The sequence below is a fragment of the Corvus cornix genome, chromosome 2 (assembly GCF_000738735.6).
Source record: "Corvus cornix cornix isolate S_Up_H32 chromosome 2, ASM73873v5, whole genome shotgun sequence".
In the NCBI taxonomy this organism is placed as follows: domain Eukaryota; kingdom Metazoa; phylum Chordata; class Aves; order Passeriformes; family Corvidae; genus Corvus; species Corvus cornix.
Genome location: NC_046333.1, coordinates 62,699,897 through 62,721,149, shown reverse-complemented (window position 1 = coordinate 62,721,149; position 21,253 = coordinate 62,699,897). Strand labels below are relative to the sequence as shown.

The following is a 21,253-nucleotide window of genomic DNA, read 5'->3' as shown; positions in this document are numbered from 1 at the left end:
CTTAGATACCAGGAAGTGTGTTCATAAGCAAGAGGCCATAATGGTCACGATGCAATTTATTGCTGTCGTAAGAACCATGACTCTCTCCTTTTAACAGCAAAAATACAGTACTCTCTACACTTATTTCTCTGTCCTTAAATAAAATGTTTAATTTTAGAGTAACTGCTATTGCTTGAGGTGAACTAGATATTCAATTTTCTGACTTCTTGCTGTTTTCTTTCTTCTTAGCCATAAAGATGGTTATGATAAATATACTGCCTGGAAAAGGATTTGGACAAGTAATGGTAAAAGTGAGCCCAGTCCAAAAGCCTTTATGGCTGATCAACAGCTTCCTTACTGGGTAAGGTGAAAGGTGATTTATTTAATAGGAATGTGATGTTCTGATGTGTTTCTGATATTCTGCTGTTCAAGCAGACAGTCAGCTGAGTTTTTGTGGGTTTGTTTCTAGTATTAGGATTATGGAAAAGCTCTAGATAAAAATTCTGATCAGCTCCTCCACTGTTGGAGACTCTCTCCACACCCCACAAAGACCAATCTGTTACTTTTCAGTGAAGTAGTTGCTGTGATTTTCAGGTAGAGTAAGATTTGGCAGGGAAAGTATGAAAGACTTTGAAATCAGATTTTGTATTTCCCTGGTAAAGAGAGAAGAAGAAAGATAGGAATGGAATGATGTTTGGTGGTGGTGTTTTGTTTTTTCTTGAAGTGGTGAAGAATATATTTTTGAAGTAATGCTTGCAAAGTCCACTGAAGACCATAGTAATGGGGCATTGAATTAATTTTGGCCTTAGGTTCTGTGCAGAAATTCAGTTTTGCAGGAGATGGGTACAAGATTTCTGTAGATCAAACAGTATTTATGGCCTGATGATTGCAAAATAATGTATCTAACAATTATATTTTACAACTTTCTCACGTCTCACTTCTTTCTAATTGGCTATTTAAGTTGCATTAATCTCCTCTGTAATCACGAGCAACAAGTAAAAACATGTTTGTTTTTTGACTCGCAGGTGCAGTGTACAAAGCCAGAATGTGGTAAATGGCGTCAGCTGACAAAGGAAATCCAGCTGACACCACAAATAGCAAAAACCTACAGATGTGGTATGAAACTGAACAATTCCACCAAGGTACCACACAACAGTTTTGCTCATATTGAAACTTAACAAGTTGGTATTTCTTGTTTGTAGAAATTAATTTCTTCTTGTTTGCTGCTCAGTGTCTCTAATGTCAAAATGATGGTCGGATGGCCTGGAGAACTACACAGTGACAGGCCTACATGCTGCTTGGACTTCTTGTTTTCTGACAGGAAATGTCAAGAAAGAAGTATCTGAAATATCTTTGTCTGCAGAGGCAATTGTAAAATCCTTCAGCTATGGAAAGGTTATCAGAATGTACAAAATAGACATACCCCAAAATGTTCATTTCAGTTTTGTTTGACCTTTCTTCGTTATTGAGGAAAGCATTTGAAAAGCTCCATGAGCTTTTCCTAATTGCTATCAAGTCTGTCACGGGGCTTTATATGAAAAGTTTCAACTTTGGTATGAAGGTAACTCCTGAAATTTGAAAGAGTCCTTAAAGTGCTATAGAATATATTTGGCACTTACGAAAAAACACAACATGAAAATAGTGACCATATGAAAACCTGAAGGGTCAGCATTTAATTTTGAAACTCAGTGATAAAGAGACTCTTAAAATAAATAAGAAACTCTCTTTTATAGTCTAGACTAGAAGAGTTGCTCTGGAAAAACGTGGGATATTTCCAGAATTTTTCTATAAAATTCTGTATTTTTTTCTTAATTTGTTTCAGTGTTCCACCCCATTTTATAGAATAGAATGTATATTTTAATGTCTGATCATTAGAAACTAACTTAACAAATGAAAAACATCTTTTAGAGTGCTTTTGCTGTATGATGTGTTGTGTTTTTAACCTACACATTTCTCTACTTTTTTTTTTTTAAACAATCATGTCTACTACAGAAGGCTAACACTAAGCACTTCTTTTTGTTTAATTTAGAGAATTATGCCATAGAATATTACTTTGCTTTATACATAATTTTTTCCACACAGCTTAAGGAAAGCTCTCATACCATTCACTTGTCTTTCAGACTGAGGGCTCAGACCAGTGTTCCATGCCTGAGGACTTGGTGAGTCGTAGCTGTTCCTCCTCGTTTGTCCTAGAATATGAAAGCAATCTTAAAGCACAGCGTATTTCTTTCCTTTTTTATTTTGGTTCTTTGGCCAATTAATGTCAGTATTTACGCATTTTGCTCAGGAAACTGTCAGACACTATTTGCAACAGAGCCTAGGGCTTTTTACATTCTCATCTTTTTCCTCTTTTCCCTTGCCATACCAAGTAGCTTTCAAGTGGTTCGTGGTGTCCTTCAGTCATGACTCAAAGTTTACTCCCAATTCTCATTTTTTGGTCAGGCAAAATATTACTCAGTTCCCAGCTTTGAAGTAGAATTCCCCATCTTAAAATTTCCTTGTCTTTCAGGTGGTTTCTATCTTTAGTCAGGCTAGTCTCCTTTTTTTGAAGGCTGCAAAAGAACACCTAAGCATGTTTTCCCTCTCCTCTCCCTCATACTACAAAATGTACATACAAGATGTATGTTGGTGTTTCAAGGGGTTTGTGATCGTGCCACCCTGCGTTTCAGATTTCATATAAACTTGTGCTCAATAAGCCAATGTTCACAAGTGTACCTGAGGTACCTCTATCACAGGGAACATGTTCAAGCTTATTGTTGACTCTTGTAGAAGCTTTGTGGCTTTGTTTCTCTAATGCATGTTTGACTTCTAAATTAAGGGTGAATCATCAGCGCTTCTTAGGGTTCTACAAGATCTTTGATGGGAACAGCAGAATCTAAATTAAACTGATAAGTTAGTGTAGACTTTTCTAACCTCAGACTTCTGGATGCGTAAGTGACTGTAAATGTTTTATAAAGGGCCTGATAAGCATAGATGTGTTATTATGGCATGTCTCATTTGTTTACTTTCCGTATGGTGTGGAGTTTGTCAAGTTTCAGCTCCATATCTGAGGAAGAGATCAATACTACAGGTTTTCTGTGTCAGGCTAAGGAAGGGGAAAGAGGGAGAGAAAATGTCTTGATGACTTGCAATTCTGAGATTGATACTTCTAGTGCTTTTTGGTCTCAGTTTTGGAGGGAGGGGGGAAATTGGTTCATTTTCCAACATTTTTAAAGTACTGACATGTTCTCTTCTCCCCTCTTTCCTTCACTTCTCCGCTTGGCCAGAGAGTGGCCGAAGTTTCAGACCATTGGTGGTACTCCATGCTCATACTCCCTCCTTTGCTGAAAGACAGTGTGGCAGCTCCCTTTCTAGCTGCATATTATCCAGACTGCGTGGGCATGAGTCCATCCTGTACCAGCACTAATCGGTTACCTGGTGAATCCAACCTTGTGAAGTTAGAGCACTTAAAGAGTGTGCCTAATGTGACTGGTAAGGGCCATCTGCAGGGCTCTGTTGCTTAAAAAGGTGTGATAAATTTTGCCTTATAACCGAGTTTATAAGGCACATAATTCTCCTGATTCATAACACTGGTTTTGTTCTCAGCACTAATACACAGTCTCTGTGTGACTGCCTCTGTAGTTTGGTGCCATTCGCTTGTTTGTAAGATAAAGGTAATATATTTCTTACGGCTTTTCTTTAGGGAGTAAGCACAGACTGCAGAGGCTTTCTGTGTACCACTGTCATTTGTGTATAGAAACGGGAAATTGCCATGTAGGTACTTAAAGACTGTTTGCATTCTTAAGGAAATGAAGATTTATCAAAAAACCCCAGGATTCTACTAGTTTTGATATTGTGGATCTTTGGGGCTTTGAAGAAAAGAATTTGATTTCTTAAGGCACTCAGATTCTGTTTAGGTTATATTTTTTTGCTAGTGACAGCCTGGGAGTGCAGATCTGCAGAATAGGTCAGGTATAGAAAAGGTAATTCAGGATTGTCATACTGACCTCTCAGAGAGTGCTTTGATGAAATTTCAGCTTCTGTGTTGTCTTAGCAGGCTTTGTTCTCCTTAGGTGCTGAAAATAAATCTGTTCATGTGTTCAACAGATGTTATAGCTGCTTAACAGAAAACTTCATTACACAGAGCTACCAATACTGAACATGGAAGATGACTACTTTTAATTATTACCCCCTCTGGGCAGTATAGGGAGTTGAAGAAGAAAGGAGTTCAGAGTACTGCCTGAGTCTGTACAGTGATGCTAGTCCTCAAGACTTGAATTTAGATTCTACTCCTTGTTGGAATCCTGATGGCATTGAAGTGCCATGAAACATTACTGATTCTTTGACAAAAATTCAGCTCTGATAGGTCCAAGGTGTACTCATCAGGCAGCAGGACAATAATTAATGCAAGCCTAGGGGGCAGGAGAGAGGGATAGCCATATAAATGGAATAATTCTGGAGGTGCCTAGAGGCTGGAAAGCTTCTTTACTTGTTATCTGTGTGAGGTCAGTGGATCGCTTTAGAGGGAGAGGGATGTGATATGATGGAGTATGATTAATTCCTGGTGTGTCTTTATTCAGTTGCAGGCATGAACAAGTATTTTCAGCCTTTTTACCAGCCCAATGAATGTGGGAAAGCACTTTGTGTGAGGCCAGATGTCATGGAACTGGATGAGCTCTATGAGTTCCCAGAATATTCACGAGACCCTACCATGTACCTGGCATTGAGAAACTTGATTTTGGCTTTGTGGTACACAAACTGCAAGGTAAGAGATGCTGATAGTTAATTTGCTTGTTTAAAAATAATAGCAGCTGTTCTGGGATGTGGACTCACTTCCTGGATGACTCCTTATGCACCAGAAAAATTGCTCCCATGCTTTTGGAAATCCATTCTAAGATTGACTGGGTTTTGGGGAGTTTGTTGGGGTTGAGAGTTTTTGGTTTGGTTTGGTTTTTCTTTTTTTAGATTTAATGCATAGGAGCTTTTTCTGCAGTAAAAATCAAAAGTTTTTAAATTATTAAAACTCTACACTGCCTACCCAGCTATTAACTTTTAAAAGGGATGCTTGAACACATCTAAACAGTGTTTTGTGGGTGCTTTATGATATTTTTTTTTTTACCTGATTGTTGGACAGGGAAGTGATTGTCCTTTTACTTAGGCTAACCCTATGGCACTGCCTTTGATAGAACTGCTGAAGTTTCACATACCAAAGCTTTCTGATATGGATGTCTGCATTATGTGGAGGTTTTGGATATTAATCTCTTTTTCCCTTAGAAGGCAATTTTGGAATGGATTTTACTGGAATACCATTGTGAGCATTGCCACTATGTAGATTAATTTTGCAAACAGGAATCCATTTCAATACCATTCCTGTAGTAATGGAACACACCATGAAGTTTGTGAAAGTCTCTCATAGACTCATTTGGTTTTATTCCATGTTAATCTTCCTTAATAAATGCTACCATACTGTGTAAAGCTAGCTAACAAGAATTTTCCACAAAAACTCTTTTAAAATGCTCTCAGAAGGCTGAGTCATGATTTTTTACCATTTGGTCTACAGTTTAAATATGATGTAAACATATGAAAAAAAGGAATATTAGAAAATCAACAGTTTCTATTCTTTCTTTGTCCTTTGCAGGAGGCTCTTACCCCTCAAAAATGTATCCATCATATCATTGTTCGGGGGCTTGTGCGGATTCGCTGTGTACAGGAAATGGAGAGGATCCTGTATTTTATGACAAGGAAAGGGTTAATTAATACAGGGATTTTATCAGTCAGTCCTGACCAATACCTTCTTCCTAAGGAATACCACAATGTAAGTTGCTGTAGTAATCCCTACATTGTTAGTGCTGTAAAACTACATGGTCCCTACAATAATTATTTTGGTTCTGGATTTTTTTTTCTCATTTACATAAATGGATGGAATGATAGGTAAAATTACATCTAAAAGCTAACATGTGGCAAGTTTTTCACATTGTTGTCATATGCCTTCAATGGGTATGGAAACAACATCAATTAGACTCCTTCCAAAAAAGATTTTTTCCCACTAGAATCTATGGAATTCATTCTCATGGATTTGTGCTTCCCATGTGCTGTTCAGATGGATGGGAACTGTGTGAAAAAAATACACGTTCTGTGGTTTACTCCTATAATACACCTCTGCTTCCATAGTGAGGAAACTGCTATTCCATGTTGGTTTGCAAGACCTGTGATTAAAAGGGAACATGTTTATGACTAGCAAGTTGTTAGGTAGCACCCAAAACTTACTAATGTGTTCTCTAAGAGAATACCTCCTAGAAATTGTAAGTCATGTTTGGAAAGTGTATTTGTAGATGTTTTTAATTTATAAAATAGTTTTTACTGATCAACCCAACCTATGATTGAAATCTTTACAAGGTGTGTATGTTTCTTGTCTGATAAATTCAGTTAGATTCCAACTTTTGTTACTGATAACTTCAGCTCTTTCTGTGACAAGAAACTGAGGCATCTTCTTTTGAAGTCCTTAAAAACTTAAACTATTTTCAAAGCTACCACTGATCTTGTTTCTATATTAAATGCACTGTCATCTTTAAAAGTTATCACAGATTACTTTAGAGGGCAAGAAAACCTAGACTTCGGAAACTTACAGACATTTTTACCTTTTGCAAAAAGAAAAATGAGAGTGAAATGACAATTTCTGTTTTATTTCTAACTATTTTTATTAAATATTTTAATATTTTTTAGAAATCTGTCATTATTGTTGGGGCTGGTTCAGCAGGATTAGCAGCAGCCCGACAACTGCACAACTTTGGAATTAAGGTAAGAAGCTTTAGAGTACATTACTTAAAAAAATCAGACTTCCCCTGCTTTGAAAAGTGTTGTTCATCAAAAAGAAAAAGCCTCCATTCTTGTTACAAACGTGTATGTGTAGTACATCCTAATTAATTTGTAAAATCTGGGGTTTTACTGAGTAAATCTGCTGTTTAAAAGCAGTGTTTGTTTGTATCTAAAATTAAACAAAGCATGCAGCATATATTTTCTACAGACACTGCACCCAGATCATTGTGTTTAATAGCCTCTAGCATGCATTAAACTCCAATTTTGAGATTTCCTCAATAAATCTTCAGCTTTTTAAAAAAGAAAGCTTATTTTTGTTTCTAAAGTAACAGTTATATTTGTATATATAGATCCCAAAGTGTAACTTTTGAAAGATGATTTAAATGCATAAATAAACTACAAATGTTCCAGAAATGAAAAGAAAGTGTTAAGATTGTTAACATTGCTGGATTGCTCAGGGATTTTTTTGTGTTTTGTCATCTCCTTTGCTCTGGAGATGAACAGATGTGCTTAATAGAATTTTATCTTACAATTTACTAAGCTGCATTTTGCCACAGGTCTTTGTCTTAGAAGCTAAAGACAGAATTGGTGGCCGAGTGTGGGATGATAAGACATTCACAGGTGTCACTGTTGGAAGAGGTGCACAGATCGTCAATGGATGTGTCAACAACCCAATGGCACTAATGTGTGAGCAAGTGGGTTCCTGCAGTGGTCATGATTATCACTAGTGAAAAACTGTTGTTAAAGCCAGGCTCAGATGGCTGGGTAAGGGTGGGAGTCCTTTTCTTGTGACATGATTAAAATCCTGTTCTGCATTGTAAGTAAATTCCATGTTGCTATTATATATTTGATAACAGTTGGGAACAGAGAAGAGCTGTAGAATGGTTTCAGGCACATTATGTAAAGAAAAACAAGGTGGCTCCAGCTTCAGAACCAGAAGAAACCACTGTTTTCCTCTTTTCTAGAGACAGTAACATAAAAGGTCCCCAGCAGACTTCTTTTGGGCTGAGAAAGGCTTTACTGTGGGAGGCTACTGCTTCTGTGATGGATTTGCCTTTGCTGCCTCTCAGTATTTCTAGTTAAATTTTGCACAAGCTAAGATTAACATTTCTAGTTTTTTTAGTTGTTAGATTTCTAACAACTAAATTGCTACTGATGCAAACATGCTGTGGTTCAATTTCTGTAAAAATTCTTGTTACTTGCTGGTTTAGTTTAGGTTTTTTTTGAGGTAGGGATCTGAATTTCTCCAAGTGGAACCTGAGTGTGGATTTTGCTCAGACACACATGTAAATCCAGCCCATGCCATTTAATTGTTTAGTATAGTGCCATTAAGAAATTCTAGGGTTTTTTTATCTAGGTGTTTTTAAAAGTAATGTTTTATTTATGAGAAGGGGAACAATGACTTCTGGATACACTTTAGATACTCATCCCTTTGTGGCCATTTAATGTAAATTTTCATTGAAGGTACAAACTGTGTCTTAAGATCTGCAGTGGTGACCAACAGCGTAGAGAGATGTGAGGATATGTGAAAAACACTGGAGCATGCCCTAAGTAAAAAGGCCCTAGGAAGAAATTAGCACTATGTTTGTGCTATTTTCTCTGGATTAACTCTGTAGAACACAAAAACATCTTTATTTAAATTGAGCTCTGTTGTGTTTTTGATGCAGGTTGGACAAGCAAAGCAAGGTACTAGGTTTAATTTCAAATACTTTGTTTGGTTGTTAATAACATTTATGGTAACTGGGAAACAATATCCTGTTAATTCCTGAGTTCAGGGAACTGTTTGGGCCTCAGACACCAGAAAGTTGTATAAAGTAACTGATTTTAATTGTGACTTAGAAAATGAATTGAGGTGGAAATAAAGGAGACTGGTTCATCATGTTTGATTACCACACTCTATTTCTGTACTAGCCCTTGCCTGACAGGAAAGTTGCAGAGGAGATTTCTTTGAATCCCCAGTAAAGGAAAGGACAGAAAAGTGGGCAAAAACTAATTTGTGGACAATTAACAGATAGAAGGATTGTTGGTATTCCAGTTTGAAGAGAACAGGAGTTAACTCTGACTAAAGTTGTTGATGTTTTTAAAATGGTATCACTTAAATCTGAGGCATTTACCACCTTATGTTAAGTAACTTTGAGCAGGCTGGGTGCTGTAGATTTTTCATACTTAAAAAAGCAATAAAATGTCTTTTTCTTAAGCTTGGCATAAAAATGCACAAACTAGGGGAGAAATGTGACTTGATCCAGGAAGGTGGAAGGATAACAGATCCCACTATTGATAAACGTATGGACTTTCATTTCAATGCCATCCTAGATGTCGTCTCTGAGTGGAGAAAAGATAAAACCCAACATCAAGATGTTCCTCTTGGTGGTGAGTGAGAGATTTATTGCAAAGTGAAGATGTTGGCTATGTTCATAAAGTTCTATATTAAATTGGCTCTTACATCAGACATTTTTTAAAGTGTATGGCTGTCCATCTGACCTTAAATCCAATAGGTATTTCTGATATTCTGTCTTGTTTTCATGAGGTAGCTTTTTTCAGTATAGCTAGTGTCACTAGCAGCTCAAAAGACTTGCATCTGGCTGAAGCAGGCCATAGCTAGCCTTAGCCTTACACTTTTTGGCTAACCTGCCTAAAAATGCCTGATCAAAGCCGCCTGCTGGCAAGAACAGTCCCGTCTCCATTGGTAACACCTCCCACCACAGTTACAGCTTGTAAACTCAACAGCAAAAAATAAATTTGCTCAGAAATGTCTGCCTCCCAAATCTCTTTAGCATGGATTCTGTAAGACAGAATTAACAACTCCTACGTTCTTCAGTGAACCCTAGATAAAATTTCTCAGTTCTTTGATTTTGTAAAAATTAATCAGGATTTATTTGCAAGGATTCTCCACTATCTTAAAGTGTATTTTACCTGAAATATCTTCAACTGTATATTGATGATAGCTAAACAATTAATTTCTCTCCTGTCTCACTCAGAAACCTGTGAGTAAACAACAAAGTTGTACTCTATCACTGGAAAGATCTTGTGGTTTTTTTTTTTTTTCCTATGAGAAGAAAAACATCTTGGTACAAACTAGCACTAAGCTTGAATATCTTGTGATCCAGGGAACAGCATGTTGAAATGCAGTAGGACTTCTGACAAACTGTGATATATTCTAATTTTAAATGTGTTCTTTCACAGAAAAAATACAAGAGATCTATAAAGCCTTTATTCAGGAGTCTGGTATCCAGTTCAGTGAGCTGGAAGAAAAAGTACTACAGTTCCATCTCAGTAATTTGGAGTATGCCTGTGGCAGCAATCTCTCTCAGGTGAGTTTTGACAGCTGTGTTCTGAAGTGGTTGAGCTCCACAGAAGATAGGGTTAGAAGTAACCTTGAAAAATCACCTGATCCATTCTATGGCCCTAGAGGAAGAATGAGCTATCCTGACTATTCCTACACCCCTGACCTGTTCTTTGCAAGCACTGAGACACTGACTCCAACACTGCCTTATTTAATCTGATGGGAGTTCCTGATGCGTTTCCAGTGAGATGCTCTTTAAGCAGAAGTTGAGTAGATGGTTAGAAGGGAGCAGGGCATCTTGCTGAGATGCTGGGTGAGAGTTAACTCCTCCTGAGATGCTGGGTGTGACTTCTGCTTCTCAGTTCTGTTTAAGAACTGAGGTATTTCTCTACCCCGCTATGTGTCTTGAGAATAAATGCATTTAACTTCTGAAGTGTTCTAACCCCCTGATGGTGAGGCCCAGTTCACCACTCTTGGCTACCTCATACTTGGCTGCCATCAAGACTTCAGTATTAACCAAGCAGCTCCAGGAAATACCAAAGTATCATATTATTGGCAGTGCATTATTTACTCAGTCCTGTTGCTACATTTAAAGACATTTAGTGTCAACTGTACTACAGCAGTGGGACAGCTCACTGATACATGCAGATGTACAAATCTGAACTGAGAAGTGCACAAGAACGTAACAAAAATCTGCAAGACAGTGCTATACCAGAGCAGTCACTGGAAAATATTTTGATAGGTCAAGTTTTCATACTCCACGAGCACCCAGGAGAATTAAGAAAGATGCAAAAATCTACCTTACCTTCAATTTTAGAATCAAAATATGATTGAATTTATGCAACTGCAGTGATAGGAATTGGCATCTGAATAGTAGTTTGAGAATTGTTTCAGATTTTTCACTGCTAAGTGGTAATTGCTTAGTGCAAATACCGCTGTTTTATTAACTATAAAGTTGCAGGGGTTGGGGGACAAGGTCAGTGAAAGGTATCATGGAAAAACCTTACAAAGTTACAGAAAAATTCCATTGAGTTGGGGTTTTTTTTGTATCTCATTTTCCCCTTTATGTTGGGAAATAAGGTATTTCCATTTTTATATGAAGTCCTAAGGCTGTAAAATCTGATCATTTTGCTAGATATGGACAACTGAAATAAATACACTGCAATTCACGTGGATTTTTGTACTACTTGCCTTGTTTTCTCTCCAAAGCAGAACCATAAATTCCCTGCTAGTGACGAACCCATATTAAGACTTTTCTTAATCCAGCAATTGATATATTATATACTAGCACTAGGTAAATAAGAATTTTGATTTTGTCAGCATTGCCATAAATTCTGGTAATACACTTTTTCCAGTTGCAAAGGGGGCTAGGGTGGCTTCTTCTAAGCTGTGGAACTTTTCATAGGACCCATGTCCCATCACCAGTAGAAACAGGCAATTATGTTCTGTCCACAGGTATCTGCACGCTCATGGGACCACAATGAATTTTTTGCCCAGTTTGCTGGAGATCACACTCTTCTAACTGTGGGATATTCCACTGTGATTGATAAGTTGGCAGAAGGGCTGGACATCCGGCTGAATTTCCCAGTGAGTCTGGAAAATGTTGATGCACTGCCTGTCTTGGATTGCTTTGAAACATCCAGTCATATATTTGTATTCTTTTGGACCAGGCAAATCTGTGCCTGTGATTGTTTCAATTTTTCTTTAAAAAAACCAAAGAGGACAATTTCAGCATTTCTGAAATTCTCTTTGAGGACTATCAGTACTTAAATATTATGATATGATGATTTTATATGTTTAGAATCACGATGATTTTTCTTTTTCAGCTTCATGGAGGCTATTTTTCATCTTTCAGGATTTCTCTGAAAATCTGTGTTACCACTTTCTAGTTTGGTGACTGGTGCTGTATTAGCTGTTCTTGCTGGAATTTGCATTGCATATGTACATTTTGTAGTACAGCCTTTCAATGTCTTTCAATAGGTACAGAGTATTGACTATTCTGGTGAAGAAGTGCAGGTCACTACTGCAGATGGAACAGTGTGGACAACACAGAAGGTACCAAGTATGCTTCAAGACTAAGAATTTCAGAGAACACACAGTACTTTTTGTCTTTTCTTTCTCTCAGAAGGCAATTTAGTCCAATTTCTCCCCATTCAAAGATGAATACTCATGTATTTTAGTGGTCTGTATTTGTGTGTCCTAGAGCCTAATTTTTTGTGAGGATGCTTGAGATTTGAGTGTGAGTTGATTTGAAGAACTAAGGACTATAAAGGGTAGTTCTAAAAATGTGAAGCAAATAGATTTTTATCTGGTCTTTGAAATGACATTTGTTACCTGGTTCCATTCCCTGCTCAGCTTTACCCCATTTAGCATGTGTATCTGCCCTGTTAAAATTTCAGACTTTGACAATCCCTATTTCTCAGTCTCTCTTATTCCCTGTATCCTCACCTTCTTCTTGCTGAGTAATTTAGCTTTTAGTAATTTTTAAAATTATATATCAACTTGATAAAGATTGGAGTGACATCAACAGTGTTACTGAGTATTTTAAAGAGAAGGACTCTCTGATTAAAACCAAACCACTGACCGACTATCTATCTCTCCTTTCAAACAGTTTTGTTAATCTGAGAGCTATTGACTACCATTTACTGGAAGTATTGGTAGCATGGTTAGCCACTGTGATACAAGCAGTTCAACAGACTATGACTTAAAATCAGTGAACTGTGGGATCTGTTCTCACCTGAATGTAAGGCATGTGTTTCCCATTAATGGGAACTAAAACCAGAAATCTAGAAATGTCTGGTGTGTTATTATGCTGCATCCTACAAGAATAATCCAAGACAGTTAGGAGGATGCTATGAGGTTAAAGTGCTGTATTCAGGTTTTGGTACTGTTGTGATTGTAGCTGTTTCTTTCAGGTATTAGTGACTGTACCACTGGCCCTTCTTCAGAAAAATGCCATTCAGTTTAATCCTCCACTGTCAGAAAAAAAAATTAAAGCCATTAATAGTTTGGGAGCAGGAGTCATTGAGAAAGTAAGTGATTTCATAATATCTTTAATTTTCTTTTCATAGAAACATTGGCTGTTTTGTCCCTGCTGCTTTTGCAGTGTATTTCTCAGGATTTATGATGCATTTCATTTTACTTGTATACAGTAGCCCAGGAGAGCAAAATGCTATCGGGGATCACATGTATTTCTGCTTCTTAGATTTTACAACTTAATGGCATTTTTAAAGAAACTGTTTGCAGAAGAATTTCATAGCTTAGACATTTTGTGCCTAATTTTGATCAAGGCTTCATGATGGTCTTGAATCTTTCAGAATTCCAATAATCTTGTTTATTTCAGGTCATTTTAACCTAGTAAATTCATAAACTATTTGCAAAGAATACTGAAAGTTGTGTATTTGACCAGTGTAAAATCTCCTACCCTTTCCCAATACAAAAACACAGCCTCTCCTGAAAAGCTCCCTAGTAAGATGTGTGCTTAGAAGAAAACAGTAACAAAGTAATGCCAGAAACAGGATTATAGCACTGTTGAAATTAAAAGACAAGATTAAGAAACTCCAAATACAGGATGCAGATTGTTTATGTTATACATTAGGTTTGCAAAAAAAATCTGCTGAATTTCTTGAGCATTTTACACAATTGCTTCCATTGTGGATTTGATATTCTGTGCATTTGAAATTTGAGATCAGCATTTTTTTTTCTTTGCCTGTCCACCTTGGAGGACAGGTCCATATATTCTCTGTTGGGACCTACTAATAGGAACAGCTGTGTGTCTAAATGAGTGGTAGCAGGAAAATGTATTAGAAGAACATATACCATATCCTGTTATGAGTTTTGTGGTATGAAATGCTTAAATTCCATTCTTCTATATCTTTCTAGATTGCCTTGCAGTTTCCATATAGATTTTGGGACAGTAAAATTCAAGGGGCTGATTTTTTTGGTCATGTTCCACCCAATTCCAGCCAACGTGGGCTCTTTAGTGTCTTCTATGACATGGATCCAGAGGTATGATATATACCAACTGTATTTTTTCTTGGCCCTTCACAAATTCAGTTTGAAATCTAGGTGCAGTAATTACTCAACAACAAAATTTTTCTTCTTCCCTGCCCCCCGCTCTTCCCCCGTCCCCCCCATCTGCAACTATTAAAAGCAGTGGAAGCAGCGTCATTTACCAAGAAAAACCTGATCAATATTTTGTTGTAATAAATGGGAATGTTTTCCACTGTTTGGATACAGAATAATATACAAACAAGTACATTCTCTATATCTACTGAAAAAGAGGCTGTAATACCTTACTATTGAACTACTAATGTGGGAAAAAGGCTACTGGTCACTTCCAGTTTAGGACTTCTGTTCCCTTATTAAATCCACTAAAAATCCCATTAAAAAGACCAACTACTAACTTACTAATGCTCACTGGCTTGCAGTAGTCTGAATATCTATGTGGAATAGCAGAAGAAAAGACAAGCATCAAGTTCTGCATGAAACTGAGACCTGTAGGGTCAGTCTCATACTCATGAATTTCAAAGCAGATTCAAACCAGTGGACTCACATCATGTTTCTCTTCCCTGCCAGTTCCAGGCAGACACGTGACACATTTGTATTATACCTCTTCGTACTTTTGCAACAACTGCTGCCTTCTATTTGGCAGCAATTAAAAAGCCATTTTGTGACCTGATGTCTTACTCCAAAAGGAAACCATCCTGTGATGTTTGTGCTCTGTTACTGCCTGATCTGTACCTGTATACAACTTTAAGTGAGTTGTGTCCAGTACTCTTAAGCTCATGCTGCAAGAGGCTCAGTGTGCTGGTGCTGTCCAGAGACCCTACACATAATTCTTAATTTGCTTGACAGCTATTCTCTGCTAGTTTTCAAATTCAGTAACAGAAGAATTACTGCCTTACATAAACAAGAGAGGCAGAGTTCTATAAAGGCACTGAGAACCTGTGTGCTCTTCACTACTCACCACTTCACCTCTAAAACTTCTGCATGGTAGCAAATGTCTTGAAGTGGAAGAAAATACCAGTAGAAGTGATCTTTCATTTCTTGGTCCAAAATCTGCTGGTAAGAACCTAGTACTGGTCTAATCAAAAACATATCTAACTAGTATTTAAATAGACTCTCTCTGTCACCACATTTTGAAAATGGAGTACAGCTGAGGTGGAAGTTTGGCACAGAACTGAAGCTTCAGAGGGTGCACAAAGAATAACACTAACAATGTAATTTTTTTTTTTTTTTGGTACAGCCTTTAAGCAGGTAGATAGGAAGTTTTCAGTAAATTCAGCAAGTTGTAAAAGGGGCTGACTGTAACAGATCTGTGAACAAGACATCAGAAAATGTAGTAATTTGAGCATAAATATTGTAGAATATGCACCCTTTATTGCAAGGAATCAAACCCACTTTTCTATAGAACAATAGTTGCTTTGCAGCTCAAAATATCTTTGCAATACCAATTAAGAGAGACTTTTTATGAAATACTTAATAAGGTCCTGTTTTTAGGGCAAAGAAAGCATTTTAATGTCAGTGGTCACTGGAGATGCTGTGACAACCATTAAGAATTTAGATGATCAACAAGTACTGCAACAGTGTATGACTGTACTCCGAGAGCTGTTTAAGGAGCAGGTAAGAGAAGCCTCTTTTATTAAGAGATGAATTAACTTGTCACCAGAATAAAGCTTTCAAATGTAGTACTTCATGATGTATAGGCAAACCTTTGACATTTAAAACTACTTTTCTTTTCTTGTCAGTTTCAGGGAATAGGTTTTCTTTGAGACATACTAAAATCACAATTTTTGATCTCTTGTGTGAAAAATGTATATTGAAAGATGTCTCAGAAGGACAGTAGTAATTAACTGGAAGATACAAATGAACTATCATCCTTCAAAGTGCTTTTAAAAAGCAAAATTGATTAAAATCAGTACTTTAGGCACATAACACAAAACAGACTTTTTACTTGGCTGTCATTTTTTTTCTATCATGACCACTTCTAATACGTGATAAGATCTTTCAGCTAGGCGAATTTGGTTGATTTCTGCCTTCTCCCCTCCAAAGGCAACTGAAATTACAACACCCCAAAACAATCCAATCGAATCAGTTTCTCTTCTACTAACAACCCTTTCTCAGCTGTCTTGGGATGGAGGTACAGGCAAAATGATCTAGCAAAGGCCCTACATCCCAAATGTAAAAAAAACCCACTAGATAAAAATTTCTACCTGTTTTCCTTCCCCCAGATCATCATTAGGATAAAAACTGAAAATCAGAGAAATCTGGGGCAAGCAGAACACTAGCACTCAGCAATGTTACTTGCATTCCATTCTAGAGACAATAATGCCTCAATTAATTTACTTAGAGCAGTTAGATCCCCAGGAATGACTGTGTTAATAATGTTCAGGGGTGATCTCTCAAGTTTTACTGAAGGTTCAAATGTTAGGATTAATGATCTTGGAAGAACTTCAGTATCTGAAGACTCAACTATTCCTAGAAACATACCTTTGGCAATGGCTTTATTGTTACTAGAATGACATGCAGTGGAAGTTCACATACTTGTATTTTGATCTCATGAAAATGTAGCAAATGGGTCTTTGGTTTCAGTGCCACTCTGGTCCAGAAGAGTGATTGTCATGGCTATCTCCATGGTTAACAGCAGCCGTGAACTTCAGTCACCTGAGGACGATGCAGCAGGATTTTCAAAGACAAGCTGGCTTCAGGGGTGTACCAGAGCTACTTCTGGGACATTCATACAACTTGTCATACTTGGCTGGTCCTTGTCTTGATTGCTTGAGTCTCTCATGTGCTGCCTGAATGGGTCTATTTGTCAATAACAGACATTGTGCAAGAGGCAACCAGAGCTGCTTCTGTTTACTTGTCATGAGCTCCTCCAGAGTAAGACCACAGCTGTAGCTGACTAACCCTTCATTCAAGTGTAATTCAGGCTCTCTTTGGTAAAAATCTGTGGAATTTGCTGCAACGTGACAAAGAATACACAGTATTACTGTCATGGCTCAGCCAGACCCTGACTTCCTGGTTTTTGTTTTCTCCCTGAACCTAGTTTACAAGACAGCTCATTTTCTAATAGATAAGTAATTTTATTTCTCCATTGGAATAAAATTATCTCCAAAATGAAAACTGAATTTTGAGATTTAAGAAGCTAGATGTAGCAAGCATTATGCCTAACCAATACAAAAATTGCTTACTTATACATACAAACATGTTGAACAGTATCAGTATTGTATTTGTTTACAAGAGTATGCATATATGTATTTTGAGGGGAATTTTCTTTCTCGTGTACTTTTAGGTGTATTACAATATGCAGATTTGTTGAATTCAGAATAGTGTAGCTGTGATGTTTCAGGCATCAGGCGAGTCTAGCAAACGGAATTATCTTTGTGGTTAGTACTATAATAAAAAAATAGGAATTTAATTCTGGAATGCGACCTTAATCTGTATCTTAATAATACAAAATACTCTAAAGATTACAAGAAACCATTTGAGAAAAAGCTGTGCAATTCTGAACTTCTCTTTGCAGTGTTTAACTCCTATTTTGATTATGCAGGAGGTTCCTGACCCAGTGAAGTTTTTTGTTACTCGATGGAGCAATGACCCTTGGCTGCAGATGGCGTACAGTTTTGTGAAAACAGGGGGCAGCGGTGAAGCTTACGACATCATAGCTGAAGACATACAAGGAAAAGTTTTTTTTGCTGGTGAGGTAAGTATCTTTGTTACTGTTGATTAAGGTTACTGGAAGCAGTTTCTTATGGAAGATCGTCTCTTGCTAAGCAACACCATTAACCTAGAGGTAGTATATAAATATTCTGTTATGTAAAGATGCTGATGATTCTTGATGCAGAACCCTCTCTATTCATATTATTACTGGGCATGGGAAGTCTGCCAAATACTTCAGGTCAGGAGTAAAATGCATTTTTAGTCAAATTTTCTTTCTGTTACTCCACTTGTGGGTAACATAACAAATGCACCATGATGGTGTAGGTGCACTCTGTACTGGAGCAGAACTTAACCTGCCCCACTAAAGTGCAGATAGCAGAACAGACTGCTACTTCTGTAGCTGACTTGCTTGCAAATTTTGATGTTCCTAAAAATCTCAAGTATTTCCTTTGATGCTCTAAGGAGTTTTCCACAGCTTTTAAAAATGTAGGTATATGCTTAAGGAAAACAAAACTGATCTTGTAAACTAAAATTCTATGCCATTGGTTTTAGAAACAATTGACTTTTTTGTCTTTTTTTTTTTTTTTTTTTTAATGCAGGCCACAAATAGGCACTTTCCCCAGACCGTTACAGGAGCTTACTTGAGTGGGGTTCGAGAAGCAAGCAAGATAGCAGCATTTTAAGTACCTAAATTTTGTGTTTATAGATATATTTTTAATTGATTTCTGTGGGTAAAACAATCTTCAAGTTTCCTATTGCTGCCTTTTTCCTATGTGGTACTTGCATAGTATATGGTACCTGAAGATAAAATCTTCACCTTCCTTTTCCTCTTCCTCCCCCACCCTATTTTAAGCCCTGATGATACATATTGTTGGGGGCTTTTTTCCAGCTAAGGTATTACTAGCAGGAGTGACATTGGAATCACTGGCCACAGCTTAACTAAGAGAACTTTTGTCAACAGTCCTCTTCTGTATGGCTCAAGTCATGCTATTGTGAACCTTCATTTCAGAAGGTCAGATTAAAACAATACTAAGTTAACATACAGCATTAAAAATGCTGGCAGTTAGTAACAATATGGGAATTTTCCACTAACTGTGCTTCTCAGGTTGATTATGCTCACAGGAGTTCAAACTGGCTTCCAAGAGCCTGAATAGCCTAGAAAAATTCTAGGATTAATATAGGAAGGAACTCAACTATCACTTTTCCCACTTACAATCAATAACCTTTTCTATAATATTTTTTCATATTCTTAGCTTCCACTAAGTGGGCTTTGGAATATGAAGTTTGTTCCTTTAAATAAGAGAGCTGGAACAGTTTACAGTGCAATCATAGAAAGGTTATTGTAGCTAATCAAAACTTGAAAAATTAACTTTTACATTACTTTTAAAAACTTTGAAATATTATCTCTGCTACTTATTCAGAGAAATTCTTTTTACAATAATAGGCTAAGAGTTTAGATTTGCTCATTGCTTCTGTAGAAATAGGACAGCTTAAAAATACTACATTGCTATGATTATTTTGAAAACAAACTTCCAGATTCATTTGGGCTGAGTAGAGGAAGTATCTGCTGATATGACTGTACAGTCAGGAGTGCAGGACTGTAAGTTCTTAATAGCTCATTCAACTTTTATATTAAAAAATAAATGAAGATGAATGAGGAAAAATATTAACACTCATGAAGGGCTGAAACAAGGTGGCTTGCACTTTGACTTGAAGTTTATTTTTTTTCTTTTATTATGAAAGTATTATTAAAAACAACTTGAGAGAGTAATTCAGTAAGGGCTAGACATCTATCTAGTAGCTTTTCCATGGGACAGGGAGGAAAAATATTTTTCAACAGAAATAAGAGAGATGCAACTGGGATATCTATTGTAATACTGTTCCACTATATTGGTATTAATGAAAAAAAACTTAAATCCACTTTTAGATCTCTTTCCTCACACCTTCTCTATAACTTGGCTGCATAGATGTCAAGATTCTGAAACAAACTTAAGCACTTAACTCTATCCTGCCCCATTCTCATGTATAGGCTTTTCTCTTTTATTAATCCCTTCATTTAAGAATGACACAGCAAACATTTTTGAAAGCATTTATAGTGTTTATTTCCTTAAAGGTACATCCTTGGAAATAAACAAGAAAAATCATGGAATGTTAAGGGGTTGGAATGGACCTTAACAATTGTCTAGTCCCAGCCCGCCCTGCCATGGGCAGGGACACCTCACACTAGACCAGGTCTCAAGGCCTTATCCAACCTGGCTTTGAACACCACCAGGGTCCTACTGAATAAATGCAATTCTTCTTTTCAAATATGTAATATTTTGTTTTTAGAGTAGGTATGATATTGTTAAAAACCCTTTATTTAATCTCTAATTTACAAGTTGAAGATGTTTATATGACTAGATGTTTTTCAGATATATATTCTGTTCTGCTTCTTAATGCTGAGTTATATAGACTAATAGGAAGAGTGTAACTGTTCATGATTTTCCTCTACATAAATGCTGGTATGTACAGTTTTAAAGTATTTCCAATTATTAAATTGCAATTTAAAGGCCATAAGAAGCAAGACAAAGCCTTCTCGTGATAAAAAATAATCAGGACCTCAAATTTTGCTTTTGGCAGTCATTTGCACTTTGTTAATTTCATATATTACAGGCCAACTTATGGCATAACTAGGAAAGATTGATAGCTATGTATGTTTGAGTTCCAAGTTTCTTCCCCTCTTTAACATATATGACAAATTATTAGGAGAGGAGCTTCTGGTGGTGGGAAAAAAAGCTTATTACTACACACCCAAAACAAACACACCCAATGGCGCTGCTTCAGATGACCTTGCTTAAAAACCTTCAGTTAGCTTAGTAACATATACAAACATGTCACATGTCAGGTAGGAATGATCTGGAAAGTTTAGCTCAGCATCCATTTCGCCAGTCCAAAGTTTGTATGAACATGCTTGATGTAATTCTGTTATTTGTACTTGGGATTTTCAATTTACCTACAACTTTGCAGCTAGATAAAAGCTGTATTCTAGAGAAGAGAGATGGACATGAAGAAATACTATCACATTTGGCTTTAGATGATGCACACTTACAGCATTAGAAAAACTGATAACATGATAAATTTACCAATGGCCTAGTCTTTTAATTATTTGTATATTGTTTTGGTACCAGGGCACTTAAACTGTGTTGTGCTGCACTGAAGTTTGAGGAATAAATAAAATAAGTATGTTTCATTTTAATTTACGTTCACTTGAAATATGTAAGAACATCAGGCTGGTTCTGAGACTTCATTCTTTAATGTTGCCCAAAATTTTTTTAATATCTATGTTAAAATTTATTTCAAGCATGTATGTATTTTTTCTTTTGTGTTTAATTTATTCCCTCAAATAAAGAACTGGGGAATGTTTTCTTTTAGTAGGTTTGTCTAAATGTTATTAAAAAGATTGGAATGCAGAGCATGATCTGTTGTTACACTTCAGTTCTTCTGTGTGACTATGTTATGGCAGCAGAATAAAACTGCGAAGTATTCACAGGA

General features: G+C 36.7%; 1 protein-coding gene across 1 annotated transcript in view; it reads left to right on the top strand.

Annotated features, from left to right (window-relative positions):
• Positions 1 to 21,253, top strand: part of KDM1B (lysine demethylase 1B) — a 27,670-nt gene extending 6,417 nt beyond the window's left edge. Inside the window, exons 6-22 of the mRNA XM_039569729.1 lie at positions 229 to 340; positions 1,005 to 1,121; positions 2,100 to 2,138; positions 3,246 to 3,450; positions 4,539 to 4,723; positions 5,597 to 5,773; positions 6,682 to 6,756; positions 7,332 to 7,469; positions 8,973 to 9,144; positions 9,958 to 10,085; positions 11,513 to 11,644; positions 12,038 to 12,112; positions 12,973 to 13,089; positions 13,940 to 14,065; positions 15,560 to 15,682; positions 17,613 to 17,765; positions 18,322 to 21,253. Of these exons, the coding sequence (XP_039425663.1) occupies positions 229 to 340; positions 1,005 to 1,121; positions 2,100 to 2,138; positions 3,246 to 3,450; positions 4,539 to 4,723; positions 5,597 to 5,773; positions 6,682 to 6,756; positions 7,332 to 7,469; positions 8,973 to 9,144; positions 9,958 to 10,085; positions 11,513 to 11,644; positions 12,038 to 12,112; positions 12,973 to 13,089; positions 13,940 to 14,065; positions 15,560 to 15,682; positions 17,613 to 17,765; positions 18,322 to 18,405 (2,158 nt within the window). The 3' untranslated portion in view covers positions 18,406 to 21,253. The remainder of the gene's footprint in view (positions 1 to 228; positions 341 to 1,004; positions 1,122 to 2,099; positions 2,139 to 3,245; positions 3,451 to 4,538; positions 4,724 to 5,596; positions 5,774 to 6,681; positions 6,757 to 7,331; positions 7,470 to 8,972; positions 9,145 to 9,957; positions 10,086 to 11,512; positions 11,645 to 12,037; positions 12,113 to 12,972; positions 13,090 to 13,939; positions 14,066 to 15,559; positions 15,683 to 17,612; positions 17,766 to 18,321) is intronic.